Below are 26,578 nucleotides of genomic sequence, written 5' to 3'. Positions count from 1 at the left end.
CGCTGTGTCTACCAAGTGATGCATTTACTATATTAGTGTATAGGGAGAGGATCTCTCCGCTGTGTCTACCATGTGATGCATTTACTATATTAGTGTATAGGGAGAGGATCTCAGATCTGTAGGAACCCGCTGTGTCTACCATGTGATGCATTTACTATATTAGTGTATATGGAAAGGATCTCAGATCTGTAGGAACCCGCTGTGTCTACCATATGATGCATTTACTATATTAGTGTATAGGGAGAGGATCTCAGATCTGTAGGAACTTGCTGTATCTACCATGTGATGCATTTACTATATTAGTGTATAGGGAGAGGATCTGAGATCTGTAGGAACCCGCTGTGTCTACCATGTGATGCATTTACTATATTAGTGTATACAGAGAGGATCTGAGATCTGTAGGAACAGCTGTGTCTACCATGTGATGCATTTACTATATTAGTGTATAGGGAGAGGATCTCAGATCTGTAGGAACCTGCTGTGTCTACCATGTGATGCATTTACTATATTAGTGTATAGGGAGAGGATCTCAGATCTGTAGGAACTTGCTGTGTCTACCATGTGATGCATTTACTATAATAGTGTATAGGGAGAGGATCTCAGATCTGTAGGAACCCGCTGTGTCTACCATGTGATGCATTTACTATATTAGTGTATATGGAGAGGATCTGAGATCTGTAGGAACCCGCTGTGTCTACCATGTGATGTATTTACTATATTAGTGTATAGGGAGAGGATCTCAGATCTGTAGGAACCCGCTGTGTCTACCATGTGATGCATTTACTATATTAGTGTATAGGGAGAGGATCTCAGATCTGTAGGAACTTGCTGTGTCTACCATGTGATGCATTTACTATATTAGTGTATAGGGAGAGGATCTCAGATCTGTAGGAACCCGCTGTTTCTACCATGTGATGCATTTACTATATTAGTGTAGAGGGAGAGGATCTCAAATCTGTAGGAACCCGCTGTGTCTACCATGTGATGCATTTACTATATTAGTGTATAGGAAGAGGATCTGAGATCTGTAGGAACCCGCTGTGTCTACTATGTGATGCATTTACTATATTAGTGTATAGGGAGAGGATCTGAGATCTGTAGGAACCCTCTGTGTCTACCATGTGATGCATTTACTATATTAGTGTATAGGGAGAGGATCTCAGATCTGTAGGAACCCGCTGTGTCTACCATGTGATGCATTTACTATATTAGTGTATAGGGAGAGGATCTCTCCGCTGTGTCTACCATGTGATGCATATATAACATAGATGCAATCCCTTATAGGAAAGAAAAAAACAGGCCAGTTATGAATAAATTAATATTATTAGCAAGAAATGTAAATAATTATAATGAAATGCTATATTATAGAAATGAGTCCTTGCTTACCCAGATATCACTTCTAAAGGGTCCAAATACAGTGCTCTAAACCCGAGATTAATTGAAACATTCAACCAGGAACAAAAGAACAAAGTAAAAATGGTGACATATTTCATTACATGGTAGAAATGAGTGTATAGGGAGAGGATCTCAGATCTGTAGGAACCCTCTGTGTCTACCATGTGATGCATTTACTATATTAGTGTATAGGGAGAGGATCTCAGATCTGTAGGAACCCGCGGTGTCTACCATGTGATGCATTTACTATATTAGTGTATAGGGAGAGGATCTCAGATCTGTAGGAACCCGCTGTTTCTACCATGTGATGCATTTACTATATTAGTGTAGAGGGAGAGGATCTCAAATCTGTAGGAACCCGCTGTGTCTACCATGTGATGCATTTACTATATTAGTGTATAGGGAGAGGATCTCAGATCTGTAGGAACCCGCTGTGTCTACCATGTGATGCATTTACTATATTAGTGTATAGGGAGAGGATCTGAGATCTGTAGGAACCCGCTGTGTCTACTATGTGATGCATTTACTATATTAGTGTATAGGGAGAGGATCTGAGATCTGTAGGAACCCTCTGTGTCTACCATGTGATGCATTTACTATATTAGTGTATAGGGAGAGGATCTCAGATCTGTAGGAACCCGCTGTGTCTACCATGTGATGCATTTACTATATTAGTGTATAGGGAGAGGATCTCTCCGCTGTGTCTACCATGTGATGCATTTACTATATTAGTGTATAGGGAGAGGATCTCAGATCTGTAGGAACCCGCTGTGTCTACCATGTGATGCATTTACTATATTAGTGTATATGGAGAGGATCTCGGATCTGTAGGAACCCGCTGTGTCTACCATATGATGCATTTACTATATTATTGTATAGGGAGAGGATCTGAGATCTGTAGGAACCCGCTATGTCTACCATGTGATGCATTTACTATATTAGTGTATAGGGAGAGGATCTGAGATCTGTAGGAACTCACTGTGTCTACCATGTGATGCATTTACTATATTAGTGTATAGGGAGAGGATCTCAGATCTGTAGGAACCCGCTGTGTCTACCATGTGATGCATTTAGTATATTAGTGTATAGGGAGAGGATCTCAGATCTGTAGGAACCCGCTGTGTCTACCATGTGATGCATTTACTATATTAGTGTATAGGGAGAGGATCTGAGATCTGTAGGAACCTGCTGTGTCTACCATGTGATGCATTTACTATATTAGTGTATAGGGAGAGGATCTGAGATCTGTAGGAACCCGCTGTGTCTACCATGTGATGCATTTACTATATTAGTGTATAGGGAGAGGATCTCAGATCTGTAGGAACTTGCTGTGTCTACCATGTGATGCATTTACTATATTAGTGTATAGGGAGAGGATCTGAGATCTGTAGGAATCCGCTGTGTCTACCATGTGATGCATTTACTATATTAGTGTATAGGGAGAGGATCTCAGATCTGTAGGAACCCGCTGTGTCTACCATGTGATGCATTTAGTATATTAGTGTATAGGGAGAGGATCTCAGATCTGTAGGAACCCGCTGTGTCTACCATGTGATGCATTTACTATATTAGTGTATAGGGAGAGGATCTGAGATCTGTAGGAACCTGCTGTGTCTACCATGTGATGCATTTACTATATTAGTGTATAGGGAGAGGATCTGAGATCTGTAGGAACCCGCTGTGTCTACCATGTGATGCATTTACTATATTAGTGTATAGGGAGAGGATCTCAGATCTGTAGGAACTTGCTGTGTCTACCATGTGATGCATTTACTATATTAGTGTATAGGGAGAGGATCTGAGATCTGTAGGAATCCGCTGTGTCTACCATGTGATGCATTTACTATATTAGTGTATATGGAGAGGATCTCAGATCTGTAGGAACCCGCTGTGTCTACCATGTGATGCATTTACTATATTAGTGTATAGGGAGAGAATCTGAGATCTGTAGGAACCCGCTGTGTCGACCATGTGATGCATTTACTATATTAGTGTATAGGGAGAGGATCTCAGATCTGTAGGAACCCGCTGTGTCTACCATGTGATGCATTTACTATATTAGTGTATAGGGAGAGGATCTCAGATCTGTAGGAACTTGCTGTGTCTACCATGTGATGCATTTACTATATTAGTGTATAGGGAGAGGATCTCAGATCTGTAGGAACCCGCTGTGTCTACCATGTGATGCATTTACTATATTAGTGTATATGGAGAGGATCTGAGATCTGTAGGAACCCGCTGTGTCTACCATGTGATGCATTTACTATATTAGTGTATAGGGAGAGGATCTCAGATCTGTAGGAACTTGCTGTGTCTACCATGTGATGCATTTAGTATATTAGTGTATAGGGAGAGGATCTCAGATCTGTAGGAACCCGCTGTGTCTACCATGTGATGCATTTACTATATTAGTGTATAGGGAGAGGATCTGAGATCTGTAGGAACCCGCTGTGTCTACTATGTGATGCATTTACTATATTAGTGTATAGGGAGAGGATCTGAGATCTGTAGGAACCCTCTGTGTCTACCATGTGATGCATTTACTATATTAGTGTATAGGGAGAGGATCTCTCCGCTGTGTCTACCATGTGATGCATTTACTATATTAGTGTATAGGGAGAGGATCTCAGATCTGTAGGAACCCGCTGTGTCTACCATGTGATGCATTTACTATATTAGTGTATATGGAGAGGATCTCGGATCTGTAGGAACCCGCTGTGTCTACCATATGATGCATTTACTATATTATTGTATAGGGAGAGGATCTGAGATCAGTAGGAACCCGCTATGTCTACCATGTGATGCATTTACTATATTAGTGTATAGGGAGAGGATCTGAGGTCTGTAGGAACTCACTGTGTCTACCATGTGATGCATTTACTATATTAGTGTATAGGGAGAGGATCTCAGATCTGTAGGAACCCGCTGTGTCTACCATGTGATGCATTTAGTATATTAGTGTATAGGGAGAGGATCTGAGATCTGTAGGAACCTGCTGTGTCTACCATGTGATGCATTTACTATATTAGTGTATAGGGAGAGGATCTGAGATCTGTAGGAACCCGCTGTGTCTACCATGTGATGCATTTACTATATTAGTGTATAGGGAGAGGATCTCAGATCTGTAGGAACTTGCTGTGTCTACCATGTGATGCATTTACTATATTAGTGTATAGGGAGAGGATCTGAGATCTGTAGGAATCCGCTGTGTCTACCATGTGATGCATTTACTATATTAGTGTATAGGGAGAGGATCTCTGATCTGTAGGAACCCGCTGTGTCTACCATGTGATGCATTTAGTTTATTAGTGTATAGGGAGAGGATCTCAGATCTGTAGGAACCCGCTGTGTCTACCATGTGATGCATTTACTATATTAGTGTATAGGGAGAGGATCTGAGATCTGTAGGAACCTGCTGTGTCTACCATGTGATGCATTTACTATATTAGTGTATAGGGAGAGGATCTGAGATCTGTAGGAACCCGCTGTGTCTACCATGTGATGCATTTACTATATTAGTGTATAGGGAGAGGATCTCAGATCTGTAGGAACTTGCTGTGTCTACCATGTGATGCATTTACTATATTAGTGTATAGGGAGAGGATCTGAGATCTGTAGGAATCCGCTGTGTCTACCATGTGATGCATTTACTATATTAGTGTATATGGAGAGGATCTCAGATCTGTAGGAACCCGCTGTGTCTACCATGTGATGCATTTACTATATTAGTGTATAGGGAGAGGATCTGAGATCTGTAGGAACCCGCTGTGTCTACCATGTGATGCATTTACTATATTAGTGTATAGGGAGAGGATCTCAGATCTGTAGGAACCCGCTGTGTCTACCATGTGATGCATTTACTATATTAGTGTATAGGGAGAGGATCTCAGATCTGTAGGAACTTGCTGTGTCTACCATGTGATGCATTTACTATATTAGTGTATAGGGAGAGGATCTCAGATCTGTAGGAACCCGCTGTGTCTACCATGTGATGCATTTACTATATTAGTGTATATGGAGAGGATCTGAGATCTGTAGGAACCCGCTGTGTCTACCATGTGATGCATTTACTATATTAGTGTATAGGGAGAGGATCTCAGATCTGTAGGAACTTGCTGTGTCTACCATGTGATGCATTTAGTATATTAGTGTATAGGGAGAGGATCTCAGATCTGTAGGAACCCGCTGTGTCTACCATGTGATGCATTTACTATATTAGTGTATAGGGAGAGGATCTCAGATCTGTAGGAACTTGCTGTGTCTACCATGTGATGCATTTACTATATTAGTGTATAGGCAGAGGATCTCAGATCTGTAGGAACCCGCTGTGTCTACCATGTGATGCATTTACTATATTAGTGTATAGGGAGAGGATCTCAGATCTGTAGGAACTTGCTGTGTCTACCATGTGATGCATTTACTATATTAGTGTATAGGGAGAGGATCTCAGATCTGTAGGAACCCGCTGTGTCTACCATGTGATGCATTTACTATATTAGTGTATAGGGAGAGGATCTCAGATCTGTAGGAACTTGCTGTGTCTACCATGTGATGCATTTACTATATTAGTGTATAGGGAGAGGATATGAGATCTGTAGGAACCCGCTGTGTCTACCATGTGATGCATTTACTATATTAGTGTATAGGGAGAGGATCTGAGATCTGTAGGAACCTGCTGTGTCTACCATGTGATGCATTTACTATATTAGTGTATAGGGAGAGGATCTGAGATCTGTAGGAACCCGCTGTGTCTACCATGTGATGCATTTAGTTCCAATACACAGAAATATAAATATTTAATGAATATTTTTATAACGTTTATTGGCCTGTGTAGAATACAACCCCGGCTGTTTATAAGGAAACTCATTTATTCAGTATAAATAAATCATTTAGATAAATGGACAATTGACTTTGTTGAGTAATAATAATGTTATTTTTTCTTTCCAGCATAGACCCAGTGATTGTGAGTTTTGCAAACCCAGGAGTTAAACTGACTACAGTATTATTTACTAAAAACACTAACTGTGTTCTAGTTGGTGACAGTGACGGTCAAGTTAATGTGTATCAGATGAGGAACATGACAACCCCAAAAGAATCGCAGGTAATGTAACGTGTTCTGTGGAAAAGGGAAACTTTCATGGTTCAGATGGAACAGCAATTGTACACAAACACCCAGTTTACTTCTATTATCTAATGTGCTTTGTTCTCTTGGTAACCTTTGTTAACAAGCATACCTAAGCTCATGATCAATAATGTACTACTGGGAGCTAGCTGCAGATTGGTGGCCATACACATATCGCTCTTGCTATTGGGTCACCCAATGGGGCCAATTTATTAACAGTCGGCGGATCATATAGCGGATCATGTCCGCCCGACATTGGTGAATGCCGACAGCATACGCTGTCGGCATTTAACATTGCACAGGCGGCTCTTTTGAACTGCTTGTGCAATGCCGCCACCTGCAGATTTGTGGCCAATCAGCTGCTAGCAGGAGGTGTCAATCAACCCAATCGTATTCGATCGGGCAGATTGATGTCCACAGCCTCAGAGGAGACGTACGAGTTAAAGGGACATTAAACCCAACAAATTTCTTTCATGATTCAGATAGAGAATACAATTTTTAAAAAGTTTCCAATTTACTTCTATTATCCAATTTATTTCATTCTCATGTTATTCTTTGTTGAAGAGATACCTAGGTAGGTAGCGTGCACATGCTGAAGCACTACACAACAGGAAATAGTGCTGCCATCTAGTGCTCCTGCTAATGTATAACATTGTTGCAAAACTGCTGCTATATAGTGCTGCAGACACGTGCACACTCTTGAGCTTACATTTCTGCTTTTCAAATAAGGATAACAAGAAAACGAAGAAAATATGATAATAGAAGTAAATTAGAAAGTTGTTTAAAATGTGATGTTCTATCTAAATCATGAAAGATAAAAATTGGGTTTTATGTCCCTTTAAGGAGCAGCGGTCTTAATACCGCCGCTTCTTAATTCCTGTTTCTGCGCGGAAACAGGGGCTTTCAGGGCCATTCGGCCCAAATGTGTTCAGTTATCTACTGTTTGTTCATTTCTGCTGTTTCAACAAAGGATACCAAAAGAATGAAGAAAATGTAATAGTAAAAGTAAATTGGAAAGTTGTTTAAAATTGTGTGCTCTTTATGAATCATGAATACAAATTTTAGGTTTTATGTCCCTTTAAACAACTTTATTATTTACTTCTTACCAGTGTTCCCTGTAAGGCAACATTTTGTGAGCGGCCAAGCAATGAAACAGTTAATTAGGGAACTGCACCCTGCAGTTAGCAAACACTACACAATGGAGACAGCAAGGAATGGTTCCCTAATTAGCTGTTTCACTGCTGGGCTTTAGAGGCAACACTGCTTCTGACCCTTTGTTGACTCTTAAAAGTACACTAAAGTCAAAATTAACCTTTCTTTCCTATGACATGAAGAGTCCACAACGTCATTCCAATTACTAGTGGGATATTCTACTCCTGGGTACTTTTCCATGCAAGCAAAGAATGGGGTCTAGCTGTGTCCACATCAATCTCTTGAGTAAGAGTAGTGGTGGCGGCGAGGAAGTCCTTTGCTTTGCTACCCCTTTGTGGAAAGCCAGAGTTGGTTTCTCTGTTCTTTCTTTTCCTACAGGTCCATGACAGGAAGCGTAGTGCCTGCCACACCTTGAGGATCAGCATCTATTATGAAGTGGGATATGAGGTAAGTGCCTTTGCCTTTTTAGGTACGGGAGGGCTGCTGCAATTAAGAGATCCATACTGGGACTTACTAATCCATTTATTATAAGGATTCATATTGAGGACACACTTAATCTATATGACAGGCTCAGGGATATGCTTATTTATTGACATATAATTTCTCTTGTTAAGTGTATCCAGTCCACGGATCATCCATTACTTATGGGATATTAACTCCTCCCCAACAGGAAGTGCAAGAGGATTCACCCAGCAGAGCTGCTATATAGCTCCTCCCCTAACTGCCATTACCAGTCATTCTCTTGCACCCAACGAATAGATAGGATGTGTGAGAGGACTGTGGTGATTATACTTAGTTTCATACCTTCAATCAAAAGTTTGTTATTTTATAATAGCACCGGAGTGTGTTATTCCTTCTCTGGTAGAATTTGAAGAAGAATCTACCTGAGTTTTTCTATGATTTTAGCCGGAGTAGTTAAGATCATATTGCTGTTTCTCGGCCATCTGAGGAGAGGTAAACTTCAGATCAGGGGACAGCGGGCAGATTAATCTGCAAAGAGGTATGTAGCAGCTTATTATTTTCTGACAATGGAATTGATGAGAAAATTCTGCCATACCGATATAATGTAAACTCAGCCTTAAATGCAGTAGCAGCAACTGGTATCAGGCTGTCATGTATGTATATTTTACACTTCAGTATTCTGGGGAATGGCACTTCACTGGAATTATACTGTATGCATAAAACGTTAGCCTAATTTGCAGGGACTAGCAACAGGCTTTTTAATAACACTCAATTTATTAATGTTAAACGTTTTTTGCTGGCATGTAAAATCGTTTAATTTTCTGAGGTACTGGGTGAAAAAATGTTTTGGGCACTATTTTTTTCCACTTGGCAGTCGTTTTATTTAATTTATGACAGTTTACTGATCTCTCTCACTGTTATGTGTGAGGGGGAGGGGCCTTTTTTGGCGCTTTTACTACGCATCAAAAAATTCAGTCAGAAGTTTATTGTCTTCCCTGCATGATCCGGTTCATCTCTACAGAACTCAGGGGTCTTCAAAACTTGTTTTGAGGGAGGTAATCACTCACAGCAGAGCTGTGAGATTGTAGTTGACTGTGATAAAAAAACGTTTATTTCTGTATTTTTTTTTTATTTTTTTTTTCTGCTATCAGGGTTAGTTATCCTTTGCTAATGGGAGCAATCCTTTGCTAAAATTGTGTTTTTTACAAAGATTTGATGCTATAACTTTTCAGTTTATTCATTTTCAACTGTCATAACTTTTTCTGTGCTTCTTATAGGCACAGTACGTTTTCATATTATAGTAAATTACTTGAAAAGTATTTCCAAGTTGCTAGTTTATTTGCTAGTGTGTTAAACATGTCTGATTCAGAGGAAGATATCTGTGCTATATGTGCTAAAGCCAAAGTGGAGCCCAATAGAAATTTATGTACTAACTGTATTGATGCTACTTTAAATAAAAGTCAATCTGTACAAATTGAACATATTTCACCAAACAACGAGGGGAGAGTTATGCCGACTAACTCGCCTCACGTGTCAGTACCTGCATCTCCCGCTCGGGAGGTGCGTGATATTGTAGCGCCGAGTACATCTGGGCGGCCATTACAAATCACATTACAGGATATGGCTACTGTTATGACTGAAGTTTTGGCTAAATTACCAGAACTAAGAGGTAAGCGTGATCACTCTGGGGTGAGAACAGAGTGCGCTGATAATATTAGGGCCATGTCAGACACTGCGTCACAATTTGCAGAACATGAGGACGGAGAGCTTCATTCTGCGGGTGACGGTTCTGATCCAAACAAACTGGATTCAGATATTTCAAATTTTAAATTTAAGCTGGAAAACCTCCGTATATTACTAGGGGAGGTGTTAGCGGCTCTAAATGATTGTAACACAGTTGCAATACCAGAGAAAATGTGTAGGTTGGATAAATATTTTGCGGTACCGGCGAGTACTGACGTTTTTCCTATACCTAAGAGACTTACTGAAATTGTTACTAAGGAGTGGGATAGACCCGGTGTGCCGTTCTCACCCCCTCCGATATTTAGAAAGATGTTTCCAATAGACGCCACCACACGGGACTTATGGCAAACGGTCCCTAAGGTGGAGGGAGCAGTTTCTACTTTAGCTAAGCGTACCACTATCCCGGTGGAGGATAGCTGTGCCTTTTCAGATCCAATGGATAAAAAGTTAGAGGGTTACCTTAAGAAAATGTTTGTTCAACAAGGTTTTATATTGCAACCTCTTGCATGCATTGCGCCTGTCACGGCTGCAGCAGCATTTTGGTTTGAGTCTCTGGAAGAGACACTTGAATCAGCTCCATTAGATGAGATTACACACAAGCTTAAAGCCCTTAAGTTAGCTAACTCATTTATTTCAGATGCCGTAGTACATTTAACTAAACTTACGGCTAAGAATTCCGGATTCGCCATTCAGGCACGCAGAGCACTGTGGCTAAAATCCTGGTCAGCTGACGTTACTTCTAAATCTAAATTGCTTAATATACCTTTCAAAGGGCAGACCTTATTCGGGCCCGGGTTGAAAGAAATTATCGCTGACATTACAGGAGGTAAAGGCCATGCCCTGCCTCAAGACAGAGCCAAACCTAAGGCTAGACAGTCTAATTTTCGTTCCTTTCGTAATTTCAAAGCAGGAGCAGCATCAACTTCCTCTGCACCAAAACAGGAAGGAGCTGTTGCTCGCTACAGACAAGGCTGGAGACCTAACCAGTCCTGGAACAAGGGCAAGCAGGCCAGGAAACCTGCTGCTGCCCCTAAGACAGCATGAATCGAGGGCCCCCGATCCGGGAACGGATCTAGTGGGGGGCAGACTTTCTCTCTTCGCCCAGGCTTGGGCAAGAGATGTCCAGGATCCCTGGGCGTTAGAGATCATATCTCAGGGATACCTTCTAGACTTCAAATTCTCTCCCCCAAGAGGGAGATTTCATCTGTCAAGGTTGTCAACAAACCAAATAAAGAAAGAGGCGTTTCTACGCTGCGTACAAGATCTTTTATTAATGGGAGTGATCCATCCGGTTCCGCGGTCGGAACAAGGACAAGGGTTTTACTCAAATCTGTTTGTGGTTCCCAAAAAAGAGGGAACTTTCAGGCCAATCTTGGATTTAAAGATCCTAAACAAATTCCTAAGAGTTCCATCGTTCAAAATGGAAACTATTCGGACAATTTTACCCATGATCCAAAAGGGTCAGTACATGACCACAGTGGATTTAAAGGATGCTTACCTTCACATACCGATTCACAAAGATCATTACCGGTATCTAAGGTTTGCCTTTCTAGACAGGCATTACCAGTTTGTAGCTCTTCCATTCGGATTGGCTACGGCTCCGAGAATCTTCACAAAGGTTCTGGGTGCTCTTCTGGCGGTACTAAGACCGCAAGGAATTGCGGTAGCTCCGTACCTAGACAACATTCTGATACAAGCTTCAAGCTTTCAAACTGCCAAGTCTCATACAGAGTTAGTACTGGCATTTCTAAGGTCGCATGGATGGAAGGTGAACGAAAAGAAGAGTTCTCTCTTTCCACTCACAAGAGTTCCCTTCTTGGGGACTCTTATAGATTCTGTAGAAATGAAGATTTACCTGACAGAAGACAGGTTAACAAAGCTTCAAAATGCATGCCGTGTCCTTCATTCCATTCAACACCCGTCAGTAGCTCAATGCATGGAGGTGATCGGCTTAATGGTAGCAGCAATGGACATAGTACCCTTTGCACGCCTACATCTCAGACCGCTGCAATTGTGCATGCTAAGTCAGTGGAATGGGGATTACTCAGACTTGTCCCCTACTCTGAATCTGGATCAAGAGACCAGAAATTCTCTTCTATGGTGGCTTTCTCGGCCACATCTGTCCAGGGGGATGCCATTCAGCAGGCCGGACTGGACAATTGTAACAACAGACGCCAGCCTACTAGGTTGGGGCGCTGTCTGGAATTCTCTGAAGGCTCAGGGACAATGGAATCAGGAGGAGAGTCTCCTACCAATAAACATTCTGGAATTGAGAGCAGTTCTCAATGCCCTTCTGGCTTGGCCCCAGTTAACAACTCGGGGGTTCATCAGGTTTCAGTCGGACAACATCACGACTGTAGCTTACATCAACCATCAGGGAGGGACAAGAAGCTCCCTAGCAATGATGGAAGTATCAAAGATAATTCGCTGGGCAGAGTCTCACTATTGCCACCTGTCAGCAATCCACATCCCGGGAGTGGAGAACTGGGAGGCGGATTTCTTAAGTCGTCAGACTTTTCATCCGGGGGAGTGGGAACTTCATCCGGAGGTCTTTGCCCAAATACTTCGACGTTGGGGCAAACCAGAGATAGATCTCATGGCGTCTCGACAGAACGCCAAGCTTCCTCGTTACGGGTCCAGATCCAGGGATCCGGGAGCGGTTCTGATAGATGCTTTGACAGCACCTTGGACCTTCGGGATGGCTTATGTGTTTCCACCCTTCCCGATGCTTCCTCGATTGATTGCCAGAATCAAACAGGAGAGAGCATCAGTGATTCTAATAGCGCCTGCATGGCCACGCAGGACTTGGTATGCAGATCTAGTGGACATGTCATCCTGTCCACCTTGGTCGCTACCTCTGAAACAGGACCTTCTGATCCAGGGTCCCTTCAAACATCAAAATCTAATTTCTCTGAAGCTGACTGCTTGGAAATTGAACGCTTGATTTTATCAAAACGTGGTTTTTCTGAGTCAGTTATTGATACCTTAATACAGGCTAGGAAGCCTGTTACCAGAAAGATTTACCATAAGATATGGCGCAAATACTTATATTGGTGCAAATCCAAGAGTTACTCATGGAGTAAGGTTAGGATTCCGAGGATATTGTCTTTTCTACAAGAAGGTTTAGAAAAGGGTTTATCCGCTAGTTCCTTAAAGGGACAGATTTCAGCTCTGTCCATTCTTTTACACAAACGTCTGTCAGAAGTTCCGGACGTTCAAGCTTTTTGTAAGGCTTTAGCTAGGATCAAGCCTGTGTTTAAAACTGTTGCTCCACCATGGAGTTTGAACTTAGTTCTTAATGTTTTACAGGGGGTTCCGTTTGAACCCCTTCATTCCATTGATATCAAGTTGTTATCTTGGAAAGTTCTGTTTTTAATGGCGATTTCCTTGGCTCGAAGAGTCTCTGAGTTATCTGCCTTACATTGTGATTCTCCTTATCTGATTTTTCATTCAGACAAGGTAGTTCTGCGTACTAAACCTGGGTTCCTACCTAAGGTGGTCACTAACAGGAATATCAATCAAGAGATTGTGGTTCCATCTTTGTGTCCTAATCCTTCTTCGAAAAAGGAACGTCTGCTACACAATCTAGATGTAGTCCGTGCCCTGAAATTTTATCTACAGGCAACTAAGGATTTTCGACAAACGTCTTCCCTGTTTGTCGTTTATTCTGGTCAGAGGAGAGGTCAAAAAGCTTCGGCTACCTCTCTCTCCTTTTGGCTTCGTAGCATAATACGGTTAGCCTATGAGACTGCTGGACAGCAGCCTCCTGAAAGAATTACAGCACATTCTACTAGAGCTGTGGCTTCCACTTGGGCCTTTAAGAATGAGGCTTCTGTTGAACAGATTTGCAAGGCTGCAACTTGGTCTTCTCTTCATACTTTTTCCAAATTTTACAAATTTGACACTTTTGCTTCTTCAGAGGCTGTTTTTGGGAGAAAGGTTCTTCAGGCAGTGGTTCCTTCCGTATAAAGAGCCTGCCTGTCCCTCCCGTCATCCGTGTACTTTAGCTTTGGTATTGGTATCCCATAAGTAATGGATGATCCGTGGACTGGATACACTTAACAAGAGAAAACATAATTTATGCTTACCTGATAAATTTATTTCTCTTGTAGTGTATCCAGTCCACGGCCCGCCCTGTCACTTTAAGGCAGGTAATTTTTCCATTAAACTACAGTCACCACTGCACCCTATGGTTTTCCTTTCTCTGCATGTTTTCGGTCGAATGACTGGTAATGGCAGTTAGGGGAGGAGCTATATAGCAGCTCTGCTGGGTGAATCCTCTTGCACTTCCTGTTGGGGAGGAGTTAATATCCCATAAGTAATGGATGATCCGTGGACTGGATACACTACAAGAGAAATAAATTTATCAGGTAAGCATAAATTATGTTTTCTATGGAAATACAGGATGGTCAGTTCTTTATTATGTATCTGATCTGCGCTGTGCAGAGGGGTTTAATTCGTTTGGGTGCTTTTGGATGTGCAGTGAAACGGGGAAGCCGTTTTTTGGGCTGTTTGAGTTTTTGCGCACTTTTGTTTTTAAAAAGCATTGCGCAGTTTCTATTTAGTCCGCTCACGTGACCTGTGCTTCCTGTTTTTTGCAAAGCAGAGCATTGAAGATCGATAGCAATCTTTTTCTTCTCTGCAGTTAGGTTTTATTCAGCGGTCCCTAAATCTGGAATCCAAGCTTATCAGAAGCTTCTGCTGGGATTATCTAAGAGGAGAAGTCTTCTCTACTGATCCGTTTTTCTCCTCTTGCTAGTGGGGTGTTCCTTTTGGCCGGTAGGAGCCTCAGGAAATCTGAGGTGGGTTTTTTTATCAATGAGACCCTATTGTTCAATCCTTCTTTTATTATATTTTATATTTAGTTTGGTACATAAAAATTTTTATTCATATTTTATTTGTACTTGTGGGATTTTCTCCATAGCATGGACTCTGAACAGGATCAGTCCATCTCTATGTATAAATGTTCATTATGCTTAGAGGCCCAAATTGTTCTTCCAATGCAATTTTATTCCTCTTGTTTAGCTAAAACTTTGAAATTTAAAGATGTTACTTCCTTCTGAGCCTAATGTCTTTCAGGATAATGCTGTGTGTGACATGCCTCAGTTTTCTCCTCAAATGTCCCAAGCCTTAGTTGTTTCTCATAATGTGCCTTCTGTGTCCTCTTATCCACCTAGGGGTGTTTATCTACCTGGGGATTTTGCTGCTCAGGTTTCTTCTGCAGTAACAGCGGCTTTGTCAACTTTCCCTGCATTGGGTAAGCGTAAGAGAAAATCTAAACATTTGCCTGATTCTAGGACTGCATTAGCAACTCTTGCTCAGATTTCTGATGAGGAGCATACTTCAGTAGCTTCTGAAGGTGAAATCTCAGATTCTGAAACTTTAGCAGAAAAATCATCTGAGTCTGAAGAGGTTAATTTTAGATTTTAGCTTGAACACGTGCAGTTACTATTGAAGGAGATAGACAGAAAAACAAAAGCGCAAAAGAGAGAGGATTCAAGTGCAGTTATAACACAAATTGGCGCAAATAAGTGATAAATCTACTCACCAGATGTATGATAAAAAAAATGCCTTTATTTATTCACAAGGATAAAACACTTTGTTTCCGTGCACAGCACTCACAGACCACAGGTGACTGGTAACTGGAAGTTTGAAATGGCAAGTGTAGACTTGCGGCAGGGTTTTCCGGACAGCCCGCCCTCAGTGTTACAGTCCTGTTTTTTGGTGCTCCTGACGGATGTGAACCCCAACGCTTTTCCCCCGGTGTTCGCCGGGCTTTATCAAGGGGATATTCTCCAGATAGTTTGATGTCGGGTTGTAGCATACAATGGCTCCTTAAGTACCCGTATGTGGTAAAGACACACGCCCCTAAAGAGGGGCTTGTCTATCAACTGGTTCATGATTGGCTTATGTTAACCAATAGGGATACAATGCATCTGCTAAAAATTCATTCACTCGTTCCGTCAGGAGCACCAAAAAACAGGACTGTAACACTGAGGGCGGGCTGTCCGGAAAACCCTGCCGCAAGTCTACACTTGCCATTTCAAACTTCCAGTTACCAGTCACCTGTGGTCTGTGAGTGCTGTGCACGGAAACAAAGTGTTTTATCCTTGTGAATAAATAAAGGCATTTTTTTTATCATACATCTGGTGAGTAGATTTATCACTTATTTGCGCCAATTTGTGTTATAACTGCACTTGAATCCTCTCTCTTTTGCGCTTTTGTTTTTCTGTCTATCTACTTTGGATCCTGGATCCCACAATCCCTTGAGAAAGAGGGTATTTAAAGAAGCAGCAGAGAGGGAGCAAAAAGGAAAAAGGATCCGCTTGGAAGCTTCCAACAGGATTGAAAACGATTCCATCCATAAAAAGAAGAAAATTATAATCACTCAGTTTTGTGAGACAAAAGGTACTGTCTGGCTATTGGAACTTTTTACAAGGAAAACTAATTTTGCAGAACTTATGAAAGCAAATTTTGCAGAACTTATGGAAGTTGTTTCTCAATAGCCATATGAGACAATCTGATTCAGTATTTCAATACTTAGGTGTATTTTTTATGATCCAGTATTTTAGTACATAGTTGCATTTTAATAATTAATAATTTTCATTCTTTGAGGCTTAATATCTATACCTAGCGCTGAGTAGTGTTCTGGTGTTACTATTGAAGGAGGTTCTAGCTACTTTAAACGACTCTGAACCTTCGATTGCTGTCAACCCTGCAAAGCCTTCTAAATTGGATAGAGTTTATGATTCCGCATCTTCTGAGGAGGTTTTTCCTGTCCCACGGAAAGATGTCTGAAATTATTGCTCAGGAATGGGATAAGCCAGGGGTTCCCTTTTCCCCTCTCCTATTTTTAAAAAATGTTTTCTGTTGCTAACTCTATTTGTGACTCATGGTGCACTGTTCCAAAAGTAGAAGGAGCTATTTCTACTCTTGCTAAGAGAACTACCATTACTATAGTGGATAGTTGCTCTTTTAAGGACCCAATAAACAAGAAGCTAGAAGCTTACTTAAAAGAGATGTATGTCCATCAAGGGTTACAGTGGCAACCAGCAGCGAGTCTAGCTTCATGGTTCTAGCTCGTAGGGCTCTGTGGTTAAAATCTTGGTCGGCTGATGTCTCTTCTAAGGCCAAACGTTTGGCTTTGCCTTACAAGGGAAAGACTCTGTTTGGACCTGGTCTGCCAGGGTTACAGTGGCAACCAGCAGCGAGTATTGCTGCGGTTGCAGGAGCTGCATCTTATTGGTGCTATGCGTTATCTGATCTTATTACAGAGGAAACTACAGTAGAGGAGATCCAAGATTTGATCAAAGCTCTTAAATTGGCCAATACTTTTATCTGTGATGCCAATATGCAGATAATTCGTCTGGGAGCTAAGATGTCTAGCTTCATGGTTCTAGCTCGTAGGGCTCTGTGGTTAAAATCTTGGTCGGCTGATGTCTCTTCTAAGGCCAAATGTTTGGCTTTGCCTTACAAGGGAAAGACTCTGTTTGGACATGGTCTGCCAGAGATCATTTCAGAGATTATGGGTGGAAAGGGATCTTTCCTAACTTAGGACAAGAAGAACAGACCTAGAGGTTGTCAGACTTCTAATTTTTGTAACTTTTAAGTCCTCCTCTGCCTCATCTAAACCAGATCAACCCAGATCTTCTTGGAAATCCAACCAGCCTTGTAATAAGGGAAAACAAAACAAGAAGCCTTCTGCTGACTCTAAATCAGCATGAAGGTTCCGCCCCTGATTCCTGTGGGGGACAGGCTTTCTCTTTTTCATCAAGCCTGAATATGTGATGTCCCAGACCCTTGGGCAGTGGACATAGTATCTCAGGGTTACAGAATGGGATTCAAGTCTTGCCCTCCCATGGGCAAATTTCTCCTGTCAAGAATATCCTCAAACCAAATCAAGAAGGAAGCCTTCTTAAACTGTGTAAAAGACCTATTCTCTCTAGCAGAACAGGGTCTAGGATTCTTTTCAAATCAATTTGTAGTTCCCAAAAAGGAGGGAACTTTTTGGCCTATTTTAGACCTCAAGCGTTTAAGCAAGTTCCTCAGGGTTCCATCCTTCAAGATGGAAACTATTCGTTCCATTCTCCCTTTGGTACAGGAAGGCCAGTTTATGATGATTTTAGACCTGAAGGACGCATACTTTCACATTCCCATACACAGGGAACACCATCAGTATCTCAGGTTTGCCTTTCTGGACAAGCACTTCCAATTTGTTGCACTTCCGTTTTGTCTAGCCACGGCTCCCAGAATATTCACTAAGGTTCTGGGGGCACTTTTGGCTGTGATCAGATCACAGGGAATTGCTGTAGCGCCTTATCTAGATGACATCTTAGTTCAGGAGTCATCTTTTCAACTAGCCCAATCTCATACAGAGATGCTGTTGTGTTTTCTACGTTCCCATGGGTGAAAGGTAAATTTGGAAAAAAGTTCTCTTGTTCTATCTACCAAAGTGTGTTTCCTAGGGACTATAATAGATTCCCTGTCCATGAAGATCTTTCTGACGGAGGTCAGAAAAGACAAGATTCTTGCTTCCTGCCTTTCTCTCCAGCTTGCTCTTCGTCCATCTGTGGCCCAATGCATGGAGTTGATTGATCTGATGGTGGCATTAATGGACATCATTCCTTTTGCTCGGTTCCATCTTCGACCACTGCAGCTTTGTCAATGGAACGGAGATCATTTGGATTTAACTCAAAGGATAAATCTGGACCCTCTGACAAGAGACTCTCTCTCATGGTGGGTGTCACAGGAACATCTGTCTTGGGGCACTTGCTTTCTGAGACCTTCCTGGGAAATTGTGACTATGGACGCTAGCCTGTCAAGCTGGGGTGCTTTTTGGGGCCCTCTTAAAGCTCAGGGCCTGTGGTCTCAGGAGGAGTCCTCTCTTCCCATAAACATTTTGGAATTGAGAGCTATCTTAAGGCCCTATTAGCGTTGCCTCAACTGGCGTTGGTCCGGTTTATCATATTTTAATCGGACAACATCACCTCAGTGGCTTACATCAACCACCAGGTAGGGACTCGGAGTTCCTTAGCCGTAAAGGAGGTGACTCGAATTCTGCAGTGGGCGGAAGCCCACGATTGTCTCCTATCTGCCATCCACATTCCAGGAGTGAACAATTGGGAGGCAGATTTTTTGAGCAGACAGACTTTCCATCCCGGGGATTGGGCTCTCCATCCTGAAGTGTTCTCTCAGATAACCCTCAAGTAGGGTTTTTTTAGAGTTGGATATGATGGCGTCCCGCCAAAACGCCAAGGTTCCAAAGTACGGTTCAAGATCAAGAGATCCTCAGGCCGTTCTGATATATGCTCTAGCAGTTCCTTGGAGCTTTTCTCTGGCTTATTTGTTTCCTCCATTTGCTCTCCTTCCATGAGTCATTGCTTGTATCAAACAAGAGAGAGCATCAGTGATTTTAATAGCTCCTGCATGGCCTCGCAGGATATAGTTCACAGGTCTGGTGAGGATGTCTTCTCTTCCTCCTTGGAGGAAAGACCTTCTACTTCAGGGTCCTTTCCTCCATCCAAACCTAGTTTCTCTGAAGCTAACTGCGTGGAGATTGAACGCCTAGTTCTGTCTAAGCATGGTTTTTCTGAAGCTGTCATTGATACTATGATTCAAGCTCGGAAGCCGGTTACTCGCAAGATTTACTATAAGATATGGCGTAAATATCTTTATTGGTGTGATTCTAAGGGGTTCTCCTGGAGCCAGGTGAGGAATCCCCGGATTTTGTCTTTTTTTCAGGATGGACTGTTTTATCGGTCAGTTCTCTAAAGGGTCAGATTTCAGCATTATCTATACTTTTGCACAAACGTCTGGCTGATCTACCAGATGTTAAAGCCTTTGTACAGGCCCTGGTTAGAATCAGGCCTGTGTTTAAACCTGTTGCTCTCCCATGGAGCCTTAATTTAGTTCTTAAGGTTTTACAGCAGGCTCTGTTTGAGCCTATGCATGTTATTGATATAAAACTATTATCCTGGAAGGTTTTGTTTCTTGTTGCCATTTCTTCCACTTGCAGAGTGTCTGAGCTTTCAGCTCTGCAGTGGGTTTCCACCTACCTTATTTTCCATGCTAAGGCGGTCCTTCGTACTAAAATGGGGTTTCTCCCTTAGGTAGTATTGGATCGAAACATTAATCAGGAAATTATTGTTGCTTCTCTTTGTCCTAATCCTTCTTCTCGAAGGGAACGTCTTTTGCATAACTTGGATGTTGTGCGGGCTCTTAAATTTTACTTGCAAGCTACTAAAGATTTTCGGCAATCTAAAGCCCTGTTTGTTGTTTTCTCTGTAAAGCGTAAGGGTCAGAAGGCCACTTCTTCTACTTTGTCTCTCTGGTTGAGAAGTTTGATTCGTTTTGTCACCTGAGAGAATTACGGCTCATTCCACTAGGGCTGTATCCTCGTCTTGGGCTTTCAAAAATTATACTTCTGTGGAACAGATTTGCAAGGCGGCAACATGGTCCTCATACTTTTTCCAAATTCTACAAATTTGATACTTTTGCCTCGGCCAAGGCTTCTTTTGGGAGAAAGGTTCTTCAAGCGGCAGTGCCTTCTGTTTAGGTCCTTCTGCCTTTTTTCACCCTCCCTGTTCATTCCTTGTCCTCTAGCTTGGGTATTGGTTCCCACTAGTAATTGGAATGACGTTGTGGACTCTCCATGTCATAGGAAAGAAAACAAAATTTATGCTTACCTGATAAATGTATTTATCTCCGAACACGGAGAGTCCATGACCCCGCTCTCTTTTAATCATAATTCAGCAGTTTTTTTGTATAACCTTCAGGCTCCTTTTCACCTTTGTGTTTCTTCCTGTTCCATTTCCTTCGGCTGAATGAGTGGGGATTATGGGTAAGGCAGTCACACTTAACAGCTTTGCTGGGGTGCTCTTTGCCTCCTCCTGCTGGCCAGGAGTTGAATATCCCACTAGTAATTGGAATGACGTTGTGAACTTTCCATGTTCGGAAATAAATACATTTTAGTTTTCTTGATTCAGAAAGAGCATGCAATTTAAAAAAAAAATCTTTCTAATTTAGTTCCATTCTCAAATTGTGTGCAGTCTTTTGTATGCACACTTACTAAAGCACTAGCTCCTACTGAGCATTAAGAGTTCACTTTGTCTGCATATATGGGCCTGTAATTGCTTGATGGCTGTCACATGACACAGGGGCAGGAAACTGGAGAAGATTTTATTTCTCATTTGAAATTAGGAGTACATGCTATTGTGTGGCTATTGTATTATGCAGTTCTACTTAACTCATTTCTATAAGAGCTGAAGAGAGTGCACATAACTTGGATATATATATGAACCAAGAGAAGTACACACTCCTAGGAATTCTCTGTTACAATTAGTGCGTTTCGATTCGGAACTAATCGAAATTCGGCCGAATTTGTTAAATTCAGAGATTCAGATCGATTCGAATTTCCGAATTACGGTAGTACCGAATCTACAGAATAATTCCGAGTTAGTTCAGATTTATTCGGTAGATTCGGAAGGCCATGGATTACACTAGTATTGTACAGTATATTAGGTTATATCACTCTGCTATGGGTTACACCTAATATACAGTACATAATACTAGTCTAATACACAGCACATCCTACCTAACACATACCGAATTTCCGAATCGAACCGAACCTAATCCAGCCGAATTTATTCGAATCCAAATGAATCCGAAACAAATTAATTCAAATTTTTCCGAATTCGAATCGATCCGAACCGAAATTCGAAAACATCAGAATCGATCCGAACCGAATTTTTCCGCCATGCACAAGTCTAGTTACAATCAAGGCTACAAAGTGCCAAGAGAAAAAGTTAACTTTGATAATAGAATAGAAAGTTATTTAATTGTACAACTTCCATGTCCCTTTTTTTTTCTTTTGAAATAATTTTTATTGAAGTGATAAACAGATACAATATATAGGGTATGACCCAAAACATTTACATATAAATGTATACACAGAGTAAACAGAAGCGTAATGTATTCAAATATCTCAAGCGTTCCTAGAAAATGTGGGCCATCATATAGAAAGACTTCGGTTTCATTATAGAGAGTCATAAATGTAATGTAAACAAAAATGGTCCTCTCCCAGTTGTATAAAAAGAAGAGTAAGGTGTCTATTCAGATAAGGTTGGGGCTGGGGAGGCGATAGCTCTATAGTTTTGTGGGGGAGAGGGATGCAGCGGGCAAGAGCCGCTTAAGATAGAGTTGGGGGGGGGGAGTGGGGGGCGGAGCCAGTTAGTATACCAAGTTTGTAAATGTACTGAGAGCTCAGAGCTTTGGAATTCACTACTAAATAAAATAATGTTGTTTGGAAGTATCTAAGTAGTGCATTTTTTAATATTGAGGAAAGTCTGGGTCATCTGTTAATAATAAATATATGGAGTAGGGCAGAGATTATGTTAGTCTTCTGATTAAAGGGGGGAGAAGTAGCAGTGCTAATATAAATTATTTAGAATTAAGGAGAGATGGCATGGGGAATGGGTAAAAGAAATATATAACCATATGCTGTTGTACAAGATTCCAACGGTCAATAACAACCACACTATCTAGGGCTAGACTGCGACATTAGTTATTAGTCTATAATATAGCTATGCTTCAGGGAAGATATGGAAGGGTTACTCAAGCTTAGCCCTAGAGGAGCTTGCAATAAATATGAGATACTAATACAGTATAAAACAGGAAATACAATTAGGATAAGTAAAGTAAAAATGAGGAGTATCTATAAGTATAGTGATAGCACTCCTTATCGATGAGAAATAGTTACATTCAGGGGGGAAATATTAAAGCTCTATCTCCTAAAATGTAAAATAAAGGTGCAAAATCTGTGCATGAACATTACAGAGGAGCTTCTGTATAGGCTAAGTGTGGACATAGCCATAAGAAAACTAAAGATGACAACCACACATATACTCTTACAATGCACATATATAACCCTGATCCTTAAGGTATTCTAATTATAACAGATTTAATAGGGTACAGATAAATATTTTAGCCACCTTCAGTGGAAAGAGTAGCAATATCTCAGGGGCTCATTATCTTAATACACAGAATATAGTGTACCTATTTACTGTAGACTTCACGGAGATAGAGGGTGATACACATTTCAATATGCAAATAACTTTCTAACGATGATATTGTGGCTTATCTTTAAGAATAAAATATCCAGATTTGCTTTCTTCCGTAACTATATATATTATTGGTGTGCCATAGGTATACATGGTGAAATATTCCCTTTAAATGTAACAACCCTTATATCTAATAACAAGTAATATCGTCTGGGGTGGTGGTAGTCAGATCCTGAGATATAATCAGCTATCTTCTTATGCATAGGTAGGACTTAAAAATAACAGTTTATGCATACAACATTAGAGTTATTAGCAGACAGTGAGTGGTATGAGCTTAAATCCTATTACTGGGTGCTAAACAGAATCTTCCAGAAGTAATGGCTGCATATGTGTATACTATACAACATTTAAATCCAGCTCAGCAGCCAATAGCAGCCAACTGTAATAGTCCCATGGATATGTCTAATTACAATGGAACATAATCAAAGTTAAACAGTCACACATCTATAAGGTATACATGACAACATATATCAAAAACATCCCTATACACACATTGTAACAACGGTCCTCAGTGTATAGCTGGGATCCTTTAGGGCACCCTGTATTATAGAGCAGAGTAATGGGAAAATATAACAGCCATCCTAGTTCACTTTTATGCACCCAGTTATATATTGTGTGTATTAAACCTCGTCTAGCAGACCTAATGATGCCCTATAGCATCTAGAGAAGCGCTTAGTTAAAAACTTGAGAGAAGGAAGAATAAAATAACAACATCATCTAACCATTTAAACCTGGCCCCTTCCATGAAAAACGGGCTAAGGGGGTCGCAATTGCTTAATGTGCCCTGACTTTAGACACTCGGATGGGATTAGGAAGTTTCTCTGTACTGAGCTCCTATGTGACGATCAACAACCTGGAAACTATTTATTGCTGGGGGAAGGACGTCACTAAAATTACACAAAGTGAGGTTAAACATCATGGTGCAAACATACTTAGACACTGAAGGAATGGCAATATAACGTCAAATAAATAAATAAAAAAGATTCTCGCAGGTATTTAGCATTAGTCCCAGAGGAGACCGTATTATTGCTGTAAGTCCCATAACGAACCAGCAAGAGTTGGGCACCTGCAGTAGTGAAGCAGTTAATATAGATTTACCCCACTCCAACTCGGAGTCCTTCTGGTACATGCATCATCAAATTCAACAAAGTGTATGGGTAGGTATTTTCACCCCATACAGAGGTAGTTGCGGTTGTATGGAGCAACTGACCTCCGTGCCTCAGACTGTTTCCCCAGGCATCCTCTTCATTGAGCTGTCTCTGCGGTTGTGTAGAAATTCCTTTCCACCATGAAGGGTCGGCCGCATCTCTCCGCCCTGACTCTGCGCAAAGTGCGAGTAAGGTGTCCTGCTTGGATAGAGAGCTGGTGTCCGCTCGGCTCTTCACTGTGTACCCAATAGAAAACTGTGAACCCAGGGACTTTTCAGTGTAGTAGAGTTGCTCAGATTGCACTAAATGTTCAAGCCCGTAATCAGACAGGGTGAGTGGATTTGCTTTAGATGCCCTCAGTACACTGGAGCCTAATATGCCGGTCCGTGAGTTGTTAGGAGGGACCTCCGAATCAGATCCAAAAGATTTAAAAGAGAGCCCATCTGTGCGGTCTGGTGTATCGCAGTTGGTGCTGTGTAAAGACGGGTAGACAGTGATCTCATATATCTCCCGTTCTAATGGCCGGTTAGATAGCAGAGCTGCAAACTTATCTCTTATAGTAGTAAGGTCTCGCTTTATCTCATTATAGTAGAGTTGAAGAGAATGTTCCGTCTTCTTTTCCCATCGATCCAGAAACTGCATTCTGAGTTAAGATGGCGATTCGCGCCTTTGCAGCAGGGACCTTGGCACCGGGTTTAAGGGCTGTTTCACTGTGATAGTCTCGGTTAGCACTGTCGCCGTACATAAGGCAAGATAGTCTCGATGTAAGCTCAAAATAAATTCTGACAAGAGATCTCCCAAGAATATATAAATTCACTAAATAATATCATAGATGAGGAGCTTCAGAAAAGTGCGTCTGTTCAGTTTGCTTGTCGGCTCCGCCCCCCCTCCATGTCCCTTTTAATCTCTGAAAGCAGTGACCGCATTGCATTAATGCACAATAAGTAGATTTATTTATTGTCGAGCGGACATGAATCGCTATAGAGAATCATGTTCGCTCGCCGTCACTTACTGCAGACAGCATACACTGTCCGCATGTGAAATGCTTGTGCACATTCGCAGCCAAACGGCCGCTAGCAGGGGGTGTCAATCATCTGATTGGGACATCAGATGTGGCAGATGAGTTAAGGAGTCTTAAGAGGCTTGCGCGGTAAATTGGCCCCTTAATCTGAGATGAAACCTACATTGCTAATAGAACTATCCTGTCTGAGAATGAAATAAAATATAGATAGCTTCTTCTGCATAACAGCCAGGATCACAAACAAAATCATTATTTTAATTATATTTGACTAGGAATTTGTCACAAAGTTATCTATCCTTTGCTGAAAATCCGGAAAGTAAGTTCAGGAGCGTGCACGTGTCTGTATCACTATATGGCAGCAGTTTTGTTATTCATTAGCAAGAGCACTATTTCTTGTCATTTAATGCTCCAGGCACGTGCACGCTACTTACCTAGATATCTTTTTAACAAATAATAACATGAGAATGATGCAAATTTGATAATAGAAGTAAATAGTCGGAATCATGAACAATTTAATTTGGTCTTCACATCTCTTTAAATTACTGGAAAAGCAGGCAATAAATAATGAAAGTGGATTGCAAAGGTTTTCATGATTAAACCTTTTAGCCTATATTACAAATAGAGTCGCCGAACCTTGCTAAGATTAGCAGGCAATCTAGTATTACAAGTTTATGGTAAAACTGAATAACCAGATAATGTTTAGCACTGCCAACATTCCTTTAATGCACCATATACTTTCAATGGACAGCGCGGCCGCACTAAACAATGCTCATATTATAAGTTAAAACTTTGTGTAGCGCTCAAGCTCAAAGCATAATAGCAATAAAACAAAATGTATGCTTACCTGATCAATTTCTTTCCGGGCATGGAGCGTCAACAATTTCATTTCAATTACTAGTTGGATATTCAACTCCTGGCCAGCAGGAGGAGACAAAGAGCACCCCAGCAAAGTCACTTCCCTTACCCATAATCCCCAGTCATTCCACCAAAGGAACATAGAAAAAAAAATAACACAAGGGTAAAGAGGTGCCTGAGGTTTATACAAAAACACTGCTGACTTAAATACAATTAAGGGCAGGTCGTGAATTCTCCACTCCCGGAAATAAATACATTTATCAGGTAAGCATACATTTTGTTTTCTTTCCTATGGCATGGATAGTCCACAATTTCATTCCAATTACTAGTAGGAACCAATAACCAAGCTAGAGGACACAGAATGAAAGGGAGGGAGAACCAGACAGGCGAACCCAAACAGAAGGCACCACCGAAGAAGAACTTTCCTCCCAAAGGAAGCCTCAGCCGAGGCCAAGATTAAATTTATAGAATCTGGAAAAGGAATGCAATGAGGACCAAGGGACCACCTTGCAGATTTGATCCACTTTTGAAAGCCCAGGAGGAAGAAACAGACCTAGAGGAA

General features: G+C 41.3%; 1 protein-coding gene across 1 annotated transcript in view; it reads left to right on the top strand.

Moving 5' to 3' along the window:
- Nucleotides 1-26,578, top strand: part of DNAI4 (dynein axonemal intermediate chain 4) — a 603,028-nt gene that overhangs the window by 508,452 nt on the left and 67,998 nt on the right. Inside the window, exon 15 of the mRNA XM_053693220.1 lies at nt 6,343-6,496. Coding sequence (XP_053549195.1) covers nt 6,343-6,496 — 154 coding nt within the window. The remainder of the gene's footprint in view (nt 1-6,342; nt 6,497-26,578) is intronic.

The sequence above is a fragment of the Bombina bombina genome, chromosome 10, assembly GCF_027579735.1.
Source record: "Bombina bombina isolate aBomBom1 chromosome 10, aBomBom1.pri, whole genome shotgun sequence".
Lineage (NCBI taxonomy): Eukaryota > Metazoa > Chordata > Amphibia > Anura > Bombinatoridae > Bombina > Bombina bombina.
The sequence above is the reverse complement of the archived record's forward strand: the minus strand, read 5'-3'. Positions and strand labels throughout refer to the sequence as shown.